A 21,924-nucleotide genomic window follows, 5' to 3' on the forward strand; every position below is an offset into this window, starting at 1 on the left:
CACCAGGGCACTCTGAGTGCTACTAGGCCAGTCCTCAAGGTCCCCTCCCATTAACACGTCTGTGGGCAAATGTGGTGTACCCCCACGTCCTTGGGGCCCTCCTTGGCCTCCCACTTCAGATGTACTCTCGCCACGGGCACCTTGAATGGGCGTCCCGCCATGCCCATCAGGGTCAGGTAGGTGTCGGGCACCATCCAATCTGAGCCACCACCTCGGGCGCGGCAGCGTCACCTCTGCACCCTCGTCCCAGTACCCAGTGACCTCCCTCCTTCCCAGGTGGTATGTTCCAGCCCCCCTTTCCCGGAATGTAGCCTGTCTTCCGATTGGTTTTACCCAGTCCACTCATCTTGCGGGTTGGTCTGCTTGGTTGTTCCTGAGCTTGGGGCACTGGGCCCGTATGTGGCCTCGTTGGCCACAGTGACAGCAGCCCATGTCTCGTGGGTCCCTTGAGTGGGTCGGAGGGACCTGACACTGGATGTTCCCCTTTTGGGGGGTTCTCCATAGCCCCCCGCTGGGAGTCCCATGATGACTCTCTCTCTGCGTTGAGGCAGGCCTGCTCCTTCGAGACTCCTCCCTGCCATCCCCTGCCGACTGTCCAAAATTGGTCGGCCAGCTGGCTGCGTGCTGCGGGTTCTCCGGCTTCTGGTCCTCAACCACAGCCTCAGGTCGGGACGGGCACTGCTCATACAGGTGCTCCAGTTGAACAGGTCCAGCAGGTCCTCTTTAGTTTGGACCCCCGCTGTCCACTTGCGGGCATATCCGTGCGCCGGTTGACCAGTTGTAGGTATGTGATCTCACGGGTTTTACGCTGACTCCGGAACCTTTTCGGTACATCTCAGGAGTCAGCCCAACTCGCGGAGCAGGGCCTGTTTGAACAGTCTTGTCCCCGTCTCCGCCCCTTTCAGTCGGCTGTACACCTCCACGGCCGTGGAGTCCAGTAAGGGGGTGAGAACCGCGATCTGTCTGCAGGGCCAACCCCGTGCAGCTCGCAGGCATTCTCAGGCCGTCAGGAAGGTATCTATGTCTCTCCTCCTACGCCGGGGCAGCGACAGTGCTTATCAAAGCTCTTTGTAGGCTTGGGCCCCCCCGCACTCACCGCAGCCGGGGGCTCACGGCTCCTCAGCCGGGCCAGCTCCAGCTCATGTTTACGCTGGTTCTCCTTCTCCTCCCGCTCACGCTGGCGCTGGTTTCCTCATGTTTATGCTGTTTCACCTTCTCCTCAGCTCTTGCCTCTTTAACTCCTCCATCTCAGCCCCCTTTCATATTCCGCCACGCGGCCCACGCGCGATCCGAGCATCACCGGGAGGTTCCTGCTGGGGGTGAGCTTTGCTGGCAGGATCCCCGCTGGCCGGGGGGTCACGGTGCCCTGGTATTGGCTGGCTCCTCCCCGCCCTTCCCTAGCCTAGGAGGGGGAGTCTCGGGAAGCCCTCGTCCGCCGGCTGACCATCCCAGCGGGGACAGACATTGGTGCCGGTGCTGCATCTGCCAGGCTGCTTCCCTCAGAGACAGGGCTCCGTTCATTCATGCAGTCTCCCTGCTCCAGCTGGCAATCAGCTGGTCCTTGGTCAGTCTCCCCGTGCGCAGCTGCCTCTGCTTGCACAGCTCCAGCAGGTCAAACTTGTGCCGCTTGGCGTACATCTTCCGCTGGCCACTCACAGGTTGGGGTGCTCGCCGGTCCCCACGGTTTCCAGGGGACCCCTCGTGCACCAGCCCTTCTTGAGGTCACCACCTCTTCTGCCAGGGTCAAGCTGCAGACTCCTCCGCCCTGGGACCGCTCGCTGCAATCCCCCCGGGGACCGTGTTACTGCAAAGTCCTTCTCACTGGGCACACACTCCCAGGGGTTAATCACCCCTTCGTTTACTGCTCCCCAGTCACTTACTGCAGGAAGCGCCGTCCACAGGGTGCAGTATATCACACCGCTGCCACCAGTTGTCACAGAGTGTGGGGAGTCCGGCCTGCACCCCTCTTCCTGACCCCACAGTGACTTTTATCCAGCCAGTAAAACAGAAGGTTTATTGGACAACAGGAACACAGGTTAGAGCAGAGCTTGGAGGCACAGTCAGGACCCCTCCATCCAGTCCTTCTGGGCTTTCAGGGTGCTTGGATCCCAGCTAGGATACCCTGAATTCCGCCCACAGCCCCAAACCCAAACTGACCTGCCCCTCCTCCTGTCGGCCGAGTGCTCACCCCCTCCCCCCTACCTGGCTCAGGTTACAGGCTTAAAGATCCTGTCCCTCACCTAAAGACATCCCCTGCTCTCCCATCCCCCACACAGACAGCCCCTACTCCATCACACCCCCCAGCCACACACTTCGCTTCCTGGACCTAGGGGCATCACCCTGAAAACAGATCTGGGCTCTCTGAATCCACCAGAGACAGCCGTGCCCAGCCCCTCACGCCTGCACATGCACCACCCAGAGCACAGGGCTGGGCGTCCGGTCGCCTGGGTTCTCCTCCCACCTCCCATGCTCAGGAAAGACTGCAGCAGCCTAGGGCCCAGGGCAATGCACAGGGCCCCCCTCTGCTGCAGGAACCTGCCCAGCCCAGGTTAATCTCAGGTGCTTGCCTGTGTAACCCACATACCTGCGGCGGGTGGGGCTCTGCCCCGTCTAGTGGTTCTTAGAGAGAGATTCATGAGTCTGCTCTACAGCCGTAGCTTGCTCCTGCACTGAGCTCCAGAGGTCCCAGGCTCGATCCCGCCTGCCAGCGACCAGGGTCTGTCAGTGTGACGCGTGTTCCAGAGTCACAAACTCCCCCACTGCAAGGGCCGAGCCTGGCCCCTCAGCCTAGGCTGGGGCCCTGCCGTCACTCCATGGACAAGGGGTCACTGCTGTGCCCCACGTAGCGGGCGGGGTCTGCCCCAGGCCAGCCGAGCAGGGAGGGAAACCAGCCTGCCCCTGGGAACTGGCCACCTCCCCTGGCAGTGGGAGCAGGGCTGGGGCCAGGCACTGCTGAGGCTGAGGCAGAGCATCCCTCAGAGCTGGCTCCGGGAGGCGACAGCCCCTGTGGAAAGTGGCCTTTTCGACACCAAGCCCCTCCAGGCCCTATGTTCGGCTCAGGTTCCATCTGGCCAGGGATTGTCTGTGCCAGTGACCCAGGCCCGGTGGGGTTAATGGGAGGGGGGCACTACCCAGCCATGCACGCCTGCCCCGGCTCTGCCAGCACTTCCCATTGGGGGAAGCTGGCACTCAAAGCCAGAACCTGCCAACGGAGGGAACAGGGAGCGCGCCTGAGGCTGCCCCTGCTCCAGAGTGAATTGCAGCAGCTGTGGCAGGCAGGGTGACTTCTCCCCGGGCATAACACACTATAACCTGCTCCCTTTTCATTGCCGAGGCACCAGGGAGCAGTGCCACCAGCCAGGGCCAGTGTAACCACTAGGCAAACTAGGCGGCCGCCTAGGGCACCAAGATTTGGGGGTGCCAAAAAGCTGCTGCTGCTCACCTCTCACCCCTGCCCGCTGCTGCTTCCGCTCTGCTCGGCAAGTAGCGTGCGGGCCAGGGGACAGAGACAGCAGGTTCCTCCCCACGCAGCCAGGCGGGCTGGACTCGAGAGACTAGAGGTGGCTTATCCTGCTGGAGGCCTCTCGGTCTGTGCCCAGACCAGGTAAGGGTGGGGCGCTTGCTCGCGCACCAGGAGTCCCAGTGTGGAGCGCTGGGGGCCGGGGCTGGGTTTCGGCAGGGAGCTGGAGGGAAGTGGGGCCGGGGCTTTGGCATTGGGAGATGGAAAGATGCTGCGGGGGGTGGGGTCCCTGCCCCACAGAGCCAGAGGGGCTGGCTGAGCTCCAAGAGCTCAGGTTGGACTTCACAGGTGTGGGGGGTGCTGGTGGCATGTCTGGCTCCCCAGCCTGGCTTCCTCAGGTGATCTGCAGCCTCCATCACCCTGGCACTGGCTGTCCCCTGGGGTGCTCCTGTTCTGCTGTTTAATTCTCAATATACGGATGAGACACTAAAGCCCTGATCCTGCAAACGCTTGTGTGATGAACTGGGAATGTTCTTAATGTTTGCTCTGAATACGGTGTTGGTGCCTCAGTGTCCCCTATGCAGTTCTTAATATCTAGGTGGTAGGATAAGGGTGTGTGATTGCTACAGAGCAAAGGGCCAGTGCACCTAAATGCCTGACCCTCTGTCTCCTAGCAACTGATGGCCTGGGCCCCTCCCCTGCAAAGGTGCCAAGTGAAGGTGTTGGAGACAAAAAGGTCAAGTGACCTCCTAGCCCGGGAAAGGGGCTGAGCAGAGAGGAGGGGCTGGAGGGGGTTGTTAGTCTGGAGCTGCCTGGGGATGGGAGTGAAGTGCAGACCTGGGGGTCTGGCTCACTGCCCCCCAGAATGGACCTGGCCAAGGGGTCTGGTTCACTGTACCTACAAACTCTGTTTTAGACCCTGTTCCTGTCATTGAATAAATCTCTGTTTTACTGGCTGGCTGAGAGTCACGTCTGACTGCAAAGTGGGGGTGCAGGACCCTGTGGCTTCCCTAGGACCCCACTGGGGTGGGCTCGCTGTGGGAAGCACACGGAGGGGCAGAGAATGCTGAATGCTCCCAGGAGAGACCCAAGAGGTGAAGCCATGTGAGCTTCTTGCCCTGCAGACAGTCTGCTCCAAGGGAGAGGAGGCTCCCCAAAGTCCTGCCTGGCTTTGTGGGGAGCAGGTCCACAGCATCACCGGGGACTCCATGACAGCTTGAGTGCCTGCTTTATTTTCGACAGAAGTCAATTTCCTGTCCTCGCCGTCCATCACGGCACTGTTGGGCTTTAAGTTAAGCACTTGCCATCCCCAGCCAGCTCCCAAACGGAAACCCCCTCCAGCCCCTCCTCTCTGCTCAGCCCCTTTCCCGGGCCAGGAGGTCACCTGATCTCTTTGTTCTCCCCCACTTTTAGCAGCCCCTGGCAGGGGGAAGGGCCTGGCCATTCGTTGCCAGGAGAGAGAGAGTCGGCCAGAACTGAGCCCCCCCCCAGTATTCAGAGGGAACATTAAGACCAGCCCCACTTCCTCAGCGGGTGCAGAAATCGCACTGTTCTAAGGCCCTGAAGGAGGGTGAAGTAACCGACTGGGTAACCTCGACGTCTCGGGGAGTTGTACAATACCCAGGTCCTCAGCTCAAAGGGTCTTTGCCCCGGTTTGTTTTATGTTATTTCTATTAGTTTTTGACTTTATTTCCCTGGATGCTGCCCTCCCCCTCAGGGAAAAACTACCTGAATGAAATCGGTAACGGAAACAAAAGTCAAGACAAATGACTAGTAACTCTCCCCTTGTGAGATGGTCACTTACTCACAGGTGGGATTTTGGGTGACTCCAAGCAATTCATTATTTCACTTCTTGTTTATAAGATTGGTACAACCTGGAACTATCATGTCCTGTTCAGTATCCCCCCCTCAGGAAAAAATAAAACAGATTTTTTTCCTTTGCACTAAAAAGTAATTTTAAATTAGATTTTTTTTTCTGAAACCTTGTTATTAATTTCATGGTCTTTGTATATTTTAAGCTTGCAACATTCATATTGCATTAAATATGATTTTGCATGCTAATTTATGCTCTAGGGGGAGGGGACGGGGGGGCACAAGGTGGACGTTTTGCCTGGGGCACAAAATATCCTTGCACTGGCCCTGCTGCCGGTCCCCACACACTGCCTGGGGAGGCAGGGAGAGACCTGGTGCTAGGACTGGGACATCAGAGCTGTGGGATCGGTGCCAGGGGCGAGCACACCAGCTGCCTCTGGGTCCCACATGCTCCATCCTCCCCTAGCCTGCTCCTGGGTACAGGAGTCCGGAGCCACTGCCAGGACGTGAGGCTAGCTGTCGCTTCACCCCCTTCCCAGAATTCCTGCTGGCGCTGACAGGACCAGGAGGCACTGGGCAGGGACAGAGAACCCCTCCCCTGCGCCAGCAACAGTGGGGGGCTGGGCTGGGCTGCCGTGGGTGGGGAGCCCTTAGAAAGAGCCCTGGGTGGTGGGGTTGGGGGGGGTGCTCGGGCGCGGCCCCAGGCTGAAACTGGGCCCTTGCTAACACACTGCACTGCCTGGGGCCAGCTGTGCCAGTCGCTGTGGCTCTTGCAAGGAACACGAGAACCCAGGCGAGGGGCAACAGCTGTCCTGGGGCAGAAGCCAGCGCGGCCAAGAGCTGACGACAGCCTCACGTGCACCATGTTCTGCTCCATGCCCCAGGCCAGCTGACACTGAGCTGAGCGCCTGCTGGAGGGGGGGACTTCCCCCAGCCCCCATGCTTGCTGCAGTCACTTGGGCAGGGGGAAGAAAGCACCAGCAGCTGTCACTGGTCTGGTGTTTGCTCCCTGCCCATGAGTGGCTGCTGGGCAGGGGTGGGTGTGTGGGCTGGGTGCAGCCAGCCCCCTCCCTGCACTTTGCAATGGAGCCTGGAGCATCAGGCAGCACCTGAAGCAGGACACAGGCCCTGCTCTCACTGAGGCAGCCTGGCCAGTGGGTTCAAGTTCCTGCACAGCACAGATTCCCTGGGTCGGCCAGTGCCCCTCAGCAGCTCAGGTCCCCGCTGCCTCATGGGTGGGAGGACAGATGCCCCTGTACTCAGCTGGCACCAGAAGGTGAGGCCGAGAACCCTTCTTCCCCCACGGCATGGGCCTTGTGCGGCTCCAGAGCAGGCAAGACACAGCAGTGGCTTCCCCACAGTCCAGGGAGAGGCTGGGGGTGGGGGAAAACCAACAGCAGAGGCAGAAGGTAGCATCTTTCAAGGGCACTAGGCGACTGGCTGCTCCCCAGCACCGGGCCCAAGCAACACGCTCAACCCGGCAGGCAGGGTGCAGGGCTGGGCTTGGCTGCCTGCATGGGCTCTGCAGGGAGGGCAGGGCAGCCAGCCTGGGGCACAGCACCCGCCCTGGCACGCGGGCAGCGTCCCTCGGGCTAGCCAGGAAGGGCAAACCCCAGCTCCAGCTTTCAGAAAGGACAAACCCTGCTCACTTCAGTTGGATTCTCCCCTGCAGAGGGCCCCAAATTTCTCCCCCTCCCTCACCCACTGGTCATGAAGCCGGGCTGCTCCTGCCCCCTGCCCAGCATGGGCCACACCTTCCTGTGTCACTTCCTGAGTGTGGCTGGGCCTCATGCAAGGTATGGGGGCTGGGTCAATGAGCTGCTGCCCTAGCCCCCACCTCTGAGCTCAGCAGGCTCTGGTGAATGTGGGGAGGGGAGCAGTGGTGTGCCCGCCGGCTACCGTGCCAGTCTGCACCCACCAGCTGCTGTGCCCACCAGCCGCCATGCCAGTCTGTGCCAGGAAACCAGCAGAGTTCTCAGCACACATCTGATTCCCAACCAGCAGCCACTCCTGGGGCCACGCCTGGGTCCTGGCCAGCCCCTAGCTCTCCTCTCAGGGCAGCAGGTGCCTGGCTTACTGCCTCTGCCCAGGCTGCTGCACAGCAGGAGGCCTGGCCCAGCCGGAGCAGGTGCCATGGGACTCGGGAGGGCAGGGCCCTTCCACATCACACACCTGCATTTCCTGGGCGTGCGTGGCGCTCTCAGCTCCCAGCAGTCCCCATGGAGCCTGCCAGGCCTCCAGCAAGTGCACTGGGCTTTGGAGCAGGAGTGGAGCAAAGGGCACCAGAGCCTCACATAAGAAGCAACTGGGTGCACAGCTAACGCCCATCGCCCCAGCCCCTTAGGGCCACAGCTCTGGCACCCCCCACCCTGCCTTTGAAAACCCTCCTGCTTTCAGGAGAACCCAAAAGCAATTGCTGGGATCCTCCGCTGGCCTTGCACCGGTGCCCATGAGGAGCCAAGCCCCACACTCGGCCAGCGTATGCAGCAGCCCTGCAGGACACACAGGCCTTTGGGGCAGGCTCGGGACAGTGCTGGGCACCAAGATATCTAGTCGCTGGGGCATCCCTTGCTGCTGTTTCTCCTCCACCCCCGGCCCAAAAGAAAGACGCAGAATGCTCCACCGGGTCGCTGGCATTTCATAAAAACATCCATAAATGTGTGTGGAGTTGGCGAGCGCCCCGCAGCTAGTCTCTCGCCCATGGCTCTCAGTCCTGGCACACGAGCACACCATGCTGCCTGGCCGTGGGCAAGGGCTCTGGCTGGACAAGGCCGTAGCCCCTGCTGCCCTTTGGCTGTGGGTCTCCCGAGGTCCCTTTTCCATCGCTCACGCCTCAGAATTTCCTCCTCCTCCTCCGGCTGCCCTTGTTCTGCTGCTGGAAGCCCCCCGGGTAGCCTGCAGCTTCGGGAGCGGACGCCAAGGCTGGACTGGGCAAGTCACTGAAAGCCATGTGTGGAAGCGGGCTCTCCCGGGCCAGGCTGCACCCAGCTTCCTGCTCAGCTCCCGACAGGGTGTGCCTGATGGAAATGAGGAGCGAATGTGTGAGAAATGTCAGTCCAGGCAAGAAGCCACCACTGCTGAGCAGCGTCTAGGCCCAGCCGACAAGGCTCCCATTGACGCTGCAAACTGCTCTGCCCCCCTCCTTTCCAGGCCAGAACACTCGCTGGCATTGCTCCCGTCAGCAGCCAGGAGGGAGGAGCTGCCCAACGCGCCCTGCACAGCTAGCCTGGGAACTTGCTGAAGGGCCGGGGATGAGCCGCAGGAGTGGGCCGGGCAATCCTCTAGTCTAGCAGCCGAGGACAACCCCAAACCAAACTCCCCACACCCTCCGAACCAGCCACCACCTGCCCTTCCCTGAGTGGAGAGCTGCCCCTCTGCCTTGCAGGATCTGCCTGCTACACCCCTTCCCCAGCCCCACTGCGCTGGCTGAGCCACCCTGCCCTCAAAGGAGCCAGGGAGCAGCAGCTCTGCAGCAGAGCCTCCGAACAGGTCAGCTGGCCACAGCCTCCAGCCAGTTTGTCCTCGGGCAGCACCGAGCCTGGCCAGCTGCGGGGGCCCGGAGCCCCGGCTCAGCTGCTGACAGCAGGAGGTGAGGAGCGCTCAAGGGAGAGAAGCAAAGGCCCCCGCTCCCGCAGCAGCCTGGCGTCCAGGAAGGAACCGCCCAGGGCTAGGGAAGGAAGTGGGGAGCTGGCACTGAGGCTGAGCTAGAGGCAAAGGCTGGGGGCGCTTGGCCTGTCCTGGGGCTCACAAGAGGCTGGTGGAAGCAGGGCACTGCCTCCAGGCCAGGCCGAGTGGAGCTGGGGGAGGGGAGCTCAAGGCCCAGCTCATTCCACGCGCTCTGCACCAACAGCACACGGCCACGTGACACGGTTGCAGCCGGGCACCACTGCCCAGGACAGCCAGGCACACCACTGGGGTGGGGCAGGGCGAGCAGGGAGAAGGTAACCTGCAGTTCACAAAGCACCGGCTGACCTCGAGTCTCCTCCTGCTGCCAGCATGGCCCCCGCATCAGCATCTGCAATGAGAACACAGCGGAGCCTCGCACGACGCAGCAGCACTGCTGAGCTGCAGGCGGCGCAGGGGACTCCACTAGCAGGAGCAGCCTGCTTCCCGGGCACTTCGGAGAGTGTGGCCCCTTTCGGCCAGGAAGTGAGGGCAGAGGCATTTCACACACCCACTGAATCTCACTCCCAACCCTGGCCGGGCCAGGCCGTTCCTCGCACGGAGCAGCGACGCCAGGTTCCAGCGGGCCCAACTCTCCTAGCCCAGCACTCACTAGCACGCCTAAGGACCTGGCCCAGAGCCCAACGTGGGGACAAGCCAGGAGCATGGAGCCCCCGCTCCACATCAGCAGCAGGGCTGGGGAGGCTTCTCCACCCCCAGCGCTCTATCTGCTTAGGGGTGAGCTGCCACTGCACCCCACAGACCCGAGGCTGGCTAGGCAGCCCGCCCCCACCTCCAGCTGCCAGCTCAGGTGCCATGGGGCACGGGCGTACTGCTGGGCCCCAACAGAGCCTGCGCTGCAGGTGAAATCAGCCACTGCCCACTGGGTCAGACTGAGGGGCCGAGACCCTTGTTACCAAGGGGCTCAGGGCTCCCATAAGCACCTTGCGTCGGTGTCCCTCTGCCCCGCCTGCGCTGGTCATGGCACCGGGCTCTGCCGTGCTAACCGAGGTGCTGAGCTGGAGCCCCCGGCAGGAGCACTGGCCCTGAGATCAGTGGGGCCCCCGGAGCATATGGGGAGGCGATACAGGCCCTGGCCTTTCCCCTACAGCTTGCCAAGAGCCAGCTCCCGCGGGGGGAGTCAGAGCCGGCTCATACTGGGTGACTGCCCAGGGGCAGGGAGTGCTGTGTCGAACAGCCCAGGCCCCACACTGCGTGCGCTTCGGAGATGTGGTGTCCCCACCTGCAGACTTGCACTCGGACATCTCCAACATGCTGAGGAGTCTGCCTTCGCTCCTCCCGACGTCCTGGGACAACGGAGAACACAGAGCTGTCACGGGACTGCCAGGGAGGGCCCACCTCCAGCCCCAGCCGGCCCTGCCCAGCCTCTCCCAGGGACCATAGCAGGTGGCCTGACCTTGCTGCAACACCACCCCCTCCACACCCTGTATGCCACTGCCCACTGCCCGGCACTGCACCTCCGCATGCCCTCACCCCCCCACACCACCGCCCCCCCACCTGTATGCCACTGCCCACTGCACGACACATCACTGCACCTCCGCATGCCCTCACCCCCCCCACACCACCGCCCCCTCACCCCCTGTACGCCACTGCCCACTGCACAGCACATCGCTGCACCTCCGCATGCCCTCACCCTCTGTATGCCACTGCCCACTGCACGGCACATCACTGCACCTCCGCATGCCCTCACCCCCCTGTATGCCACTGCCCACTGCACGGCACATCACGTGCACCATACCGCACTGGCTAATCCGCGGCCCTCACACCCCCACCACCACCGCCCCTCACCCCCGCTAATGCCCACTGCCCACTGCATCGAACATCACTGCAACCTTTCGTTTTCATCAAGTGGCCTGCATCTCATACAACCCCCCCCCACACCTACCACCCCTCACCCCTGCTCATGCACTGCACAGCTGCTTGCCCCCCGTACTCCCGTCATCCTCTCACCACCGCCTGCCCCGCCTTCACCCCCTGTACACCACCACCCACCGCACGGTGCTGCACCTCCGCACGCGCTCAGCCCCCCCCCACATAACCGCCCCCTCGCCCCCTGTATGCCACCACCACCCCGCATGGCGCTGCCCCTCTGCCCTCATTCCCCTGGCCACCGCTGCCCCCCACCTGCCACTGCCGCACCCTCACCCACACCCCCTGCCCACCATACTCTCGCCCCCCGCCAACCCCTGTATGCCATCATCCCCCCACCCTCACCCTCCATACGCTGCCGCCACCCCCCTTGCCCCCTGAAGGGCGTTCTGTGAGCAGTGGTTACTTGGCTGGGGGCCCAGGCTCTCTTTCACAGTCCTGTCCCCTTGCCCTGTGCCCGCCTCCCTCCCTCTCAGCAATTCCACCCGTGCTCAGCCCAGGAACTGGCAGGACTGGGGTGCAGCAAGACAGGCTCAGCCCTTTCCCCCTCCCCGTGCTGATGATGTTGTAACAAGGGAATAGGTGACCGTAGCCGCAGCTCCCTCGTGGACAGAGCTCACACACGCTGGAGGCCAAGCAGCAACGCCGCTGCAGAACAAACCCACCTGGGCCTTGGAATGAGGCCGGACTCCACCCTCACCTTGGCACTGCGCAGCCTCTGGTTTCCCTGAGTGTCCCGGGCAGTCTGCAGGCAGCCGTCTACGTGCCTCCGATACTCCGCCAGCGGCACCAGGGCCTTACAAAGGTAGCACTTCTCACCCCTGCTGTGCAAGGGAAGCAGAGCCGTGCATTAGGATTCACTCTGCAGCACCCAACATGGCGTTTTACTTCTCCAGGCCATTCCCCTGAGGTGGCCCGTCTGGGGAGCAGCATCGGCTCAGCGGGATCGCCCGTCAAGCCAGCCCGATGCCAGTCTAAACAATGGAGTGATCAGCCGTTTCCCTGTTCCCCGCAGGCGGCAGCAGCAGTGGGATGATAATGAAATCAGCTCAGCTGCTGGCTCAGACATAAACCACCCTGTCAAACTGCAGAAATGAAGAGTTCAGGGGACGCACAAGAGAGTTACATGCTGCTGGAGAGGCAAACCCAGCATGTTAAAGCAGAGAGCCACCTTGTCTGACTGGCAGCCCAAGTCTGTCTCTGCCCTTCCCTACTTAGCCCGCACTACTCGGGAGGCCTGTGCCAGTCAGCAGCCAGCAGCCTTGCAGGCCAGCTCTGGGCTGGCAGGGGTGAGCTGGGCACAGAACAGTGGCTACAGCAATCGCTGTTCAGGAGAGGGGTGTCGGTTACCAGAGGGAAGTGAGGGGCCCCACGCTCTCCAGTATGTGCATGGAGAGCCCCCAGCATGCTCCACGCAGCGGGTTCTTCTCCGATGCTTTCTTTCCAGGCAGTGCTGATTACCAGAGAACGTGTCTAAACAGAAGCTGTCCTCTCTGTAATTAGCCTAATTCCATTAGCGATGTTGCCATCCGCTGTTTGTAATGGCAGAATAGCTTCCCCGGCAGGCATTGTACTGTCAGATCCTCTCTTCGGAGGCTGTGTGGGAGGGAGAAGGTGGGGCTGCACAGGGAGAGATTCAGCAAAACTGCTGCAACTCTGGAAGTCTACGTGAAGTAAGGTCATCACTCCAGATGCCATCCTGTCAGCCTTCCCATCTACCCTCTGCTCCCCACAGGCTCCTGCACTCAGCAAAGTGCTGCATTGGCCCACCTGAAACCCCCTGCATGGAGAGCGGGCTGAGCTCAACTGTAACGAAACATTTCTTTTGTGCTCGTCTGCGGTCCCCCAGACACCACTGAGGGGATCAAACACCCCAGTGCTGGGCCCCAAGAGAAGAACCCAGATCACGGGGCCATTGCTACAAGGAACGCGCAGGAATTGAGGTGGGCGGCGGAAATAGGCTCTACGAAGCCAGCCTACCTACTTACTTAGCAATGGCTGTGGGGGACGGGACGGCTCTGCCTCTGCCAACTCTGCTCCTTGTTTCTCTCTGTCGCTGAGCGAGCGCTTGAGACACAAACAGAAAGTTACCCAGTTGCTGGGTGGCTTCTCCCTTCCTGACAGCATTCAGGGGTTTGCAAAGCACCTGGGATAGGACGTGGGGCACGCTCAGGTGCCGCCTGGCAGCAGTGGGATGTGTGATGGGAAAGGCCAAAGGAGCACTGGGATGCTGATGGATGGAGTCTTCCCTTCTGGACAACTCAGGCTGGCCCTGCCAGGGGCCTGGGAGTTTGCTATCCTTCCTGAAGCCAACCAGTGGCCCTAGCAGGAGGCTTCAGCAGCCCCCTGGGAAGGGGCTTCAGATCGAATTTGTGGTTTAATGAAAGTTCCCATGAAACAGAACAGTGGTCTACAACCTCCTAATGCCAGCTGCAGCACTGCTCCCCTGTGTCCCCGGATCAAGGACCGGGTAGAGAGAAGAGCTGACTGGTCAGAGGGTGGGTCCGGTGACCTCCTCCCACCAGGACTGTGACTCGCTTCCAAGAAAATTCCAGTCCCCTCCCCTGGGTGAGGGCTGGGTCAGACTCCCTGAAACAGTAAATGTCAAGTCACTGCCTCACTCTGTACCTCAGTTTCCCCATGTGTGACATGGGGGGGGTACCGACCCCACTGTCATGTGCTGTGAGAGCTCAGAGGAAAGCACTCTATGGGCACTGGGCGAAGGAAAGGGCTTTCCCCACCAGACTGCCTGGGGCTGCTGCAGCCTCTTCCACACCAGTGTTCTGCAGACCTGCTCTCCAGGCAGCTGAAGGGAGAATTTCAATGTCTCTCTCTTGCGGTTGAATTGCTCTCAGCAGATTCCTGCTGACATGCCACCCGCTCAGATCCTGAGGGAGTGTTTCTGACATCTCAGCCGGCTCCGGTAGGGATGTTTGAGTTTCCAGCTCATAAACGGATGTTCCTGTAAGCACTCCCAGGCAATGTGGGTATGGGGACAAAGTGCAGGAGAGCTGCTTTACAGCCTGGCGTTGGAGCTTCCGGGATTTGCTGGGCTCCCGAGAAGAAAGGCCTGACTCCGGGATACAGGGGCCATGCACCTCTTACTGTTTGCTAACGTGTTATCACAGCGCTCGGCGCCTGTGCAGAATGGAGTGAACCCTCACAATCTGCAGTCCAGCCCAGGTCTCAAGCAAGCCCTGATTTTCCTCTCTCTTGGCGCTGGCCCAGGAGGCCAGTCAGACTAGTGCTTCGGCCGGGCAGCCCCCTGGGAGCTCCCGGGGCGAGGCAGAGATGCCTGTGGTGGAGAAATGAAGCGGTTGCCCCTCGCCTGGCCGAGGGGTGAACCAGTGGCCCACCCGTGTCCTGGTACCGATTCCTGAGGCCCCTCAGACCCCGCCTAACTCAGCATGGCGAGAGCAGCTCTCTCCACGGGGTGCAGCTGTTAATATTCCTTTAACACCGTCTCAGGACGCAGTGTGCACTCGCTCAGGTGTTAATCAGTTCTGTGAGCACATCTGGCACAGCAGGCCTGTTAGAAATCTTTGGGATCACGTGGGAAGACCCAGCTGTGCTGCCAAGAGCAGCAGGAGGAATGGAGAAACATGGCCAGCATTGCTGATCGACTCCACCACATGCACACAAGCCAGCTTACGAGCTATGCTTCCGAATGCCGACCAGGAGCTCCCCACATTCCTAGAGTGGGTTTTCAGAAGAGACCCGCAAGAAAGAGAGCACATCTGGGGAACAGAGCCTATCCCAGCAAACTAGGAGCCTCGTAACCTCTCCCGGGCCATGTTCTGCAATGCACAGCATGTCTGAAAATGAACCTGTCTCCATTGGCTCCAGACAGCTCCATGTCCGGACAGCCGGGCATGGTGCCCTGCCTGTGTGAGGTTCCAGCGCTCCCCTGGGAAATGATTCTGCATTTGCCCTTCATGCCCATCACCACTGGCATGGCTGTTGGCCCACCAGCCAAGGCAGATCGTACAGTCAGAGCACAGGAATGGAGCCAGGGCTTTCTGCCTGGCTTGGGGCAGGTCCCTTGTCTGTCCGCCTGTGGACCTTTCACCAGAGCATAGTGAGGCTCAATAACTGCATGCCCGACACTCGGCAGGTGCAAAGTGCCATCCGTGCATGACGACGCTTCCTGCCTTTTGCACAAGGCTTGTGCCTGTTCAGGCTGCGTCTCCCCACCCCAAGCTGTCTAGTCCCATTACCAGCAGGCTATTTTTGTGCAGATCCTATTAATGGAAAGATTCTCTAGCATGTTGGCCCCTCTCAGAAGTGATGAAGCTTTTCCCTGCCCCAGTTCTGTGACTCTTTTTGCTGCATCAGTGCCACTTCTCTTGGTGTTGGGAGCTTTGTACAGTTATCAGCACTGCTGCCGGTGCTCTGGAAATGGATGGTGGGGTATCAGTGGCATGTGAGGTGAGGGAGGGGCATGTGGCGTCTCCTGTCACTTGCTGTGGACCAGGAAGGCTGGGCCATAATGGAATGGGAGGTTAGTGAACAGCCATGGCATTTGGTAAAATACTAGGCTTTCTTCCCAAACACTGAGCTGGGTATGTTTGTGGTAGCAGACACAGAGCACAGCGGAGGGCAGTGACCCGAGGCAGAATGTGGGAACTCCTTCAGAGTCCTTCAGTTCTCATTCCAGACTCACCCGCCCGTTAGAGCTTGTGCCTGGGGTGTGGGGAGAGAGGGGCACACACATTCCCTGGGGATGAGCACGGGGTCAGAAACGTTCATTGCACCAGCAGCAAGGGTCCCACCACTTCCATCCAGGCGCAGTGTCTAGGGCTTAGAACAAGCTCTTCAAGCCCTACTGAACTTCCTCAGAAACAAGTGCCCAGGAAAGCAGAAGCAGGCCTTTGGGCGCAGAGCAGGCACTGGGATACAGTCTCCTTTAGTCTGGAACAGAGTCCACACAGGGAACTGTTTCAGTCAATTACCCCATGGAGACAAGCCCTAAGGGGCTCTCTACGCTGCAGTGTAAGCCCGGTTTGGAGATCCTGAGTTAGCAGACTCTGGGTTTGTTAACCTTGGGCTTGAGCGTCTACACTCCTTTGTAACCCCAGGTCAGGAATTGTTGAACCCTGGGTCCCAGCCTGGGGCTCCAGCGTCTAACACTGCATTATGCGAGTCCAAGTCCAAACACCAGGCTTCCTTGCACCCTCCCAAAATGCGGCCGCTCTAGCCCTCAGTTTGAGGTGCAGTGTGGGAGAACGAGACCGGGCACCAAACCTGACTGGCCACAGGACAAAGGAAGCTGGCCTGTGGGACACTTCTGGCCAACTCCCAGGGCACAAGTCCAGTGGGGCTGCGTCTCCACTGCAAAGCAACAGGGCTTGAATGTAGGTCCCAGCTTGACTCAGGCTTGGACCCTCCACCTCCCTGGGTTTCCGGGACCCTGGGTTAGTGTGACTTATGTGGAGATGGAAGACGGATTAGGCAAGAGCCTGAGTGTGGACCCCGGGCCTACACAAAGGGTACGTCTACACTGGAATAAGAGACCTGCGGCATGGCCACAGCTGGCCCAGGTCAGCTGACTCGAGCTCGCAGGGCTTGGGCTGCAGGGCTAAAAATGGATGGATAGACTTTCGGGCTCAGGCTGGAGCCTGGCTCTGGGACCTCCCCAACAGAGTTCCAGAGCTCGGGCTCTAGTCTGAGCCCGAATGTCAACACTGGGAACTAGCAACTCTGACAAAGATTGGGAGTCGTGATGGCTAACCAGACAGACATGAGCTCTCAGTGTGACACGGTGACCAAAAGACCTAAAGTGATCCTGGGCTCTTGAGTAGGAGCAGTGAGGTGGTTTTCCCTCTGTATTCAGCACTGGTGCAACCCTGTGCCCAGTTCTGGTGCCTACTGTTCAAGAAGGATGTTGGTAAATTGGGGAGGGGTCAGAGAAGAGCCACGAAAATGACTGAAGGATTAGAAACCTGCCTTGTAGTAACAGACTTAAGGAGCTTAAAGAGGGAGTTGTGGGGTGAGCTGATCCCAGTCTATCAGTACCTACATGGGGAACAAATACTGAATAATGGGCCCTTCTGTCCCACAGAGAAAGGTCTGACCCGATCCAGTGGCTGGAAGCTGAAGCCCGATGAATTCAGACCGGAAATAAGACAAAAATATTTGACAGTGAGGGAAATTAGCCCCTGGAACAACTTACCAGGGTGGTGGTGGATTCCTCCTCCCTAGCAATTGTTAACTCCTGACTGGCTGTTTGTCTAACAGCTCTGCCCTAAGGATTATTGTGGGGCAGGGCTCTGGGCTGTGCTATGCAGGAGGTCAGACTAGATGATCACAATGGTCTCGCCTGGCCTTGGGATCGCTAAATAGTCCCTCTCACCGCAGCTTACCACATGTTGGACTTGTCATCTCTCAGTGCAGGCTGTGTGCTCCATGCTGTGACCCCCCCCAAGCCTGTGAGGGGCTCGCTCCTTCTTCTGGGATAGTCCTAGCTGAGGTGTGTGCTATGGCCCTAGAGGGGTCCTGCACTGTGGGACTGCAGGAGCCGGCCAGGGCTGGAACCTGGAGCGATGGTCACAATTGGCTGCTAAGTAACTTACTGACTACGGGAATTCTAGGAGTGCTGGAAAGCCAGGAGGCTCAGAGCTCCCTCCAGGGCAGGCCCAACCAGGCAGAGGGAGGAGGCCTCTCACACACCTCTCAGAGGGCCTCAGCAAGAGAGTGTTTGCTACACTCTCTGTAGCCAAGAGTCGAGGGTGCTGAGACTCCCAGCACACAGGGCTGCTGGGGCAGGAGAGGGAAATCACACGCACCCTCAAAGGACCCAGACACGAGACCATGTGCTTAGCAGACCTGGAACGTCTTCATTTGCATCCTGTCCCACGATGCCGTTACAGCACATAGCGTGCAGCTCAATCTCGGTGGCTGGAAACCCTCGATCACACAGCGGGCACGACACACTGTCATCAGCTGACGGGCTGCATTCAGAGACTGCGTTCCCAGCTTCTTCATCTCCACCCGCCTGAGGAAGGGGACAAGAAATCAGGCGAACAGCTCTTGCTGTTTCATTCTTCATGCCTACCCTAGAGCGCCTGGCTGTCTTACAGCTACTTACCCTGCCGCAGCTGCTGCACTGCTCAGACACATTCATTCCCACTGCACAAGTCAGATCTAGTAATTGCACTGACTAGTTCACTGCATGAGCAAACACCACACTAACATCAAATGCTTGTTCCAAAGGCAGACACACCTTGTGACTCAGTAAGACACGCAGGGACAGGCCTACAGACCGAACTCTGAGGTTCTCCCCGGCCATGTGCTGGGCAGCTTGTGTTTGGAACAAAGGAAGCACAGGCTGCATGGCAATTGACTACAAAGGCAGCTGCACCTTCTGTCTGTGTTTAACCCATTTTGCTATGACCAAGAAGAAGCTGTCTCTAACCTGGGGAAGGTGGAAAAGAGCGGTTTGTCTGCCAGTGAAGTTTCTAAATGTCTGTTTAGTATTTCAGAAGTGAATCTGGCATTAGATAAAGCTCAAGGAAATGTTTTTCTAGAGCAGATCAAAGTTGCTGGTCAGGTTAAAGCCCTAATTGAGGAAGAAAAGGGTAGATTTTTTGTGGGTGATGGATTGTTGGCTAATAAAGCTTGGGAAAGTCAGCCTGACACAGGTAAAAGTGATGTGCTCAAAGTAGTTCAGTGTGATAAGCCACTGTTTGTGGAAAGCAACAGTTTATCTGTTGAAGGAAAAGCTGTTTCGAATTGTTTGTCTGTTGCAAACAGCAGCGTGCGTAATGAAGGAGAGTGTACCTCCAGTCTTTTGTCTGTGGAGCAGACAGAAGCCTGTCAGTCTATGATGGCTGAAAATTGATCAGTTGACCCAGAGTTGGATCTGTATTTAACTAAAGCCCCAGAAGGGAATGTTCTTAAATTTGCGTCTGATAGGGATTATAAAGATGCTGGTTCTGGTGGGACCCAACTGAGAGTGTCAATTCGGGACAAATTGCTTAAAACAGGGCAGTTACAGCCCAGGCTGGGGTTTTTCCACCTCTAAGGCAAACCAAACCAGCCAGACAAAGAGGACTTTGGTCTCACCCCACTGGCTAACCACAAGTCACACAAGCAATTTCCTTAGACACTCCAGTCTTCCAGTATCACCACCAGTGCCACCCGTCCTGGGGATGAATGGTTATGAAAACCAACACCCCAAGAAAAGGTTCTTCGTCTGATCCCAAAGGACCAAGCCCCAGAACAGGTCCTATGTTATTAGAGAATATTTAAATAATGGATGATAACACATGAGTTTGGCGTGTCAGTCATTAGTCATCGGGGGCAACATACAGAGTATGGGGGGACGCTGGTATTTGGTTATGGGTTAGCATATAGTACATACAGTCTGTAATGTCCCCAATGCGGGGTGTACGGTGGTTGGGGTCAAAGTATAGTAGGGGAGCAGTGAGGAATACACATCAGATCTTACCCACAAATCACGCTAGTGCCAATCCTTTAGAATCTAAAATCTAAAGGTTTATTCATAAAAGGAAAAAGATAGAGATGAGAGCTAGAATTGGTTAAATGGAATCAGTTACATACAGTAACGGCAAAGTTCTTGGTTCAGGCTTGTAGCAGCGATAGAATAACTGCAGGTTCAAATCAAGTCTCTGGAGTACATCCACAGCTGGGATGGGTCATTCAGTCCTTTGTTCAAAGCTTCTGTTTGTAGCAAAGTCCCTCGAGAGGTAAGAAGCAGGACTGAAGACAAGATGGAGATGAGGCATCAGCCCTTTATAGTCTTTTCCACGTTTAAGAAGCTCTTTGTTCTTACTGTGGAAAATTACAGCAAAATGGAGTCTGGAGTCACATGGGCAAATCCCTGCACTTTGCTGAGTCACAAGGCTTATCTGCCTTCTCTCAATGGGTCAATTGTATAGCTAATGGACCATCAAGCAGGCTAGGCAGAGCTAACACCAACTTGTCTGGGGTGTCACCCAGAAGCATAGCACAAGTTTGAAGTACAGACAGTCTAGAGTCAATATTCATAACGTCAACAACAAAAATGACACATGCACACAGACAGCATAATCATAACAAGCAACCCATAACCTGGTCTTAGAACCTCATTTGACCCCCCCTTATACAAGATGTGGTGCCACTACGGGACTTTGGTTGCAACCATGTTCTATATGGTCCCAGTTCAAATCAATCATGTGACAGGGATCATCCAGTTAATGTCATAAATAGCTCCCAGAGACCAAGCGATTCTGGTTCTTCTGTTTTGCCTATTGCTAGAGTGTTGCAGTGTAAAGAAATGACAACCTTGCCCGATCAGGGTGAGGATATAGCCAGGGCACGAGGAAAGCATGAAGGTATATTATTAATTAATTATATTATACTATATTATATTATTAAGGTAATTTGACTGTGTTATCTACTGACAGTGTGGAAACTTGTAACAAGGAAGAAGAATGCTTCTAATTCTGTGAATATGAAGTCTAGCAATTTACATGAAAGGGGTTTTTGTAAAAATCCTCCTAATGGTCCAGTGGTGATTCTGGATTTAAGTGAACCCAGAAAGAGTCTGTTCTTGCTCAGGAAAATGTTCCTTTCCAGCAAGCCCTAGGTGAAAAGGGTAAGGGCAGAATTTCTGTGAAAAATGGGTCGTTGCTTAGAAAGATTCCTGAAGAGAAAAATCTGCAGGGTAGTTTTTGCAAGCAGTTTGCTGCAACTGCTGGGCATGGAAGTGATTTGATTGAGTTAGCTCAGGGTGAATCACTGTATAGAGAAAGGAACAGTGTCTTTCTGAGATGTATAGATCCACTGATTTTGCTTTAGAAAGACCCAGTGTGTATAGCTTTCAGAAGGTTTCAGATGGAGTGAAAATGGCAGGTAAACTCTCACCTCTAGACTCTTTGGATATGTCTTGTAGTCACTTAGCGGACTTGACATCAGATTCCATGTGGAAGCAGCGGTTGGTTATGGAAGGACAAAAGAACCTTGAGTCTAATATGTGAGTGAAAATGGACGGTGTCTCTGTAAGACAGAGTCCAGCCTTGGAATTGGTAACAGTTACGGATCTGAAAACTAGTGAACAAGCTGGTGTCTGTGGAGAAAGACCTGCCCATAGCTGGTAGCAAGAGGACTCACCGAGCCAACCAATGGATTCTGTCAAGCAAAAGACCTCAGATTTTGACCCTCTGGAGCAGGGAGAAAGGGGGAAAGTTTCTCATGCTAATGAAAGGCACAGGTTAACCCTAAAATGCCAAAAGCCCAATGGGACTGAGCCAAAGGCAAGGCATGACAAAACTGACTGTAATTGTAAACCTACAATGAATCGAACGTTAGTATCAATGCTCATATTAACTCATCTCTAATGTGTTGCTAATACCAAGAACTGTAAAAATGTACCATGTGCCTAATCTTTTGGAAAACCCCTTAAACATGTTAAGCGTGAGACACAGCAGCACACTTTAGGTTAACAGACCTTGGGATACTGAGATTTCACAGTTAGTGCCCATAACAGATCTTGAAGCTGTACACAGAAGAAAAGTCATTGCAGATCTAATGTGCTGTATAAGAAGGGAAACTGAGGCACACTACCATATTGCTATCAGGTCTAAATGCCAAGAACGTTAATATCTACATTGACTTCTTGTTAATTGGGTTCCAAACATTTGCCAGAGCTTGTATCAATAAATTAGCTATTTTCTTTAGTTCTTGGCAAGATCCCATGAAACGTAGGAATTATGCTGCAAGAGCAGATCCAATCCACTCTTAGTCTAACCAAGCTTTACGTTGGGTTTGTAAAGGGATTCAACAATATTGTTAAACATGATTTTAATAACCCATTTCAGTTATACACTGATACTTCTAAGCTGTAGTAATGCAGAACCAAGAATGGGAAATTCCTGTGACGCATTCAGTAATGTCTGGAACACCACTTCCTGCATCCATTTTGCATTGCAGGGTTACTTTTGTGGCTGCTTTGGTGTGTCATATAAAAGAACCACCACCAGTTTTGGCTTGTGTTTGCCCTATTTCTCAGCAGGGCATCCTGAAATTGACACTCTCAGTCATGACCCACAGAGGCACGTTTACACCAGGTTCCTCCAGTCTCTACTCCGGGTAATGGG

At 57.0% G+C, this 21,924-nt stretch overlaps 1 protein-coding gene across 7 annotated transcripts in view; it reads right to left on the minus strand.

Moving 5' to 3' along the window:
* Positions 1–7,890: 7,890 nt before the first annotated feature.
* UIMC1 (ubiquitin interaction motif containing 1) overlaps positions 7,891–21,924 on the minus strand; it is a 72,488-nt gene continuing 58,454 nt past the window's right edge. For all 7 annotated transcript variants that reach the window (XM_075068231.1, XM_075068229.1, XM_075068230.1 and 4 more), the window contains 6 exons: positions 17,651–17,819; positions 12,814–12,892; positions 11,526–11,646; positions 10,179–10,242; positions 9,245–9,287; positions 7,891–8,289 (listed from right to left, as the gene is read on the minus strand). In XM_075068231.1, coding sequence (XP_074924332.1) covers positions 8,106–8,289; positions 9,245–9,287; positions 10,179–10,242; positions 11,526–11,646; positions 12,814–12,892; positions 17,651–17,819 — 660 coding nt within the window. In that variant the 3' untranslated portion in view covers positions 7,891–8,105. The remainder of the gene's footprint in view (positions 8,290–9,244; positions 9,288–10,178; positions 10,243–11,525; positions 11,647–12,813; positions 12,893–17,650; positions 17,820–21,924) is intronic.

Source organism: Chelonoidis abingdonii, chromosome 7 (assembly GCF_003597395.2).
Source record: "Chelonoidis abingdonii isolate Lonesome George chromosome 7, CheloAbing_2.0, whole genome shotgun sequence".
Taxonomy (NCBI): Eukaryota; Metazoa; Chordata; order Testudines; family Testudinidae; genus Chelonoidis; species Chelonoidis abingdonii.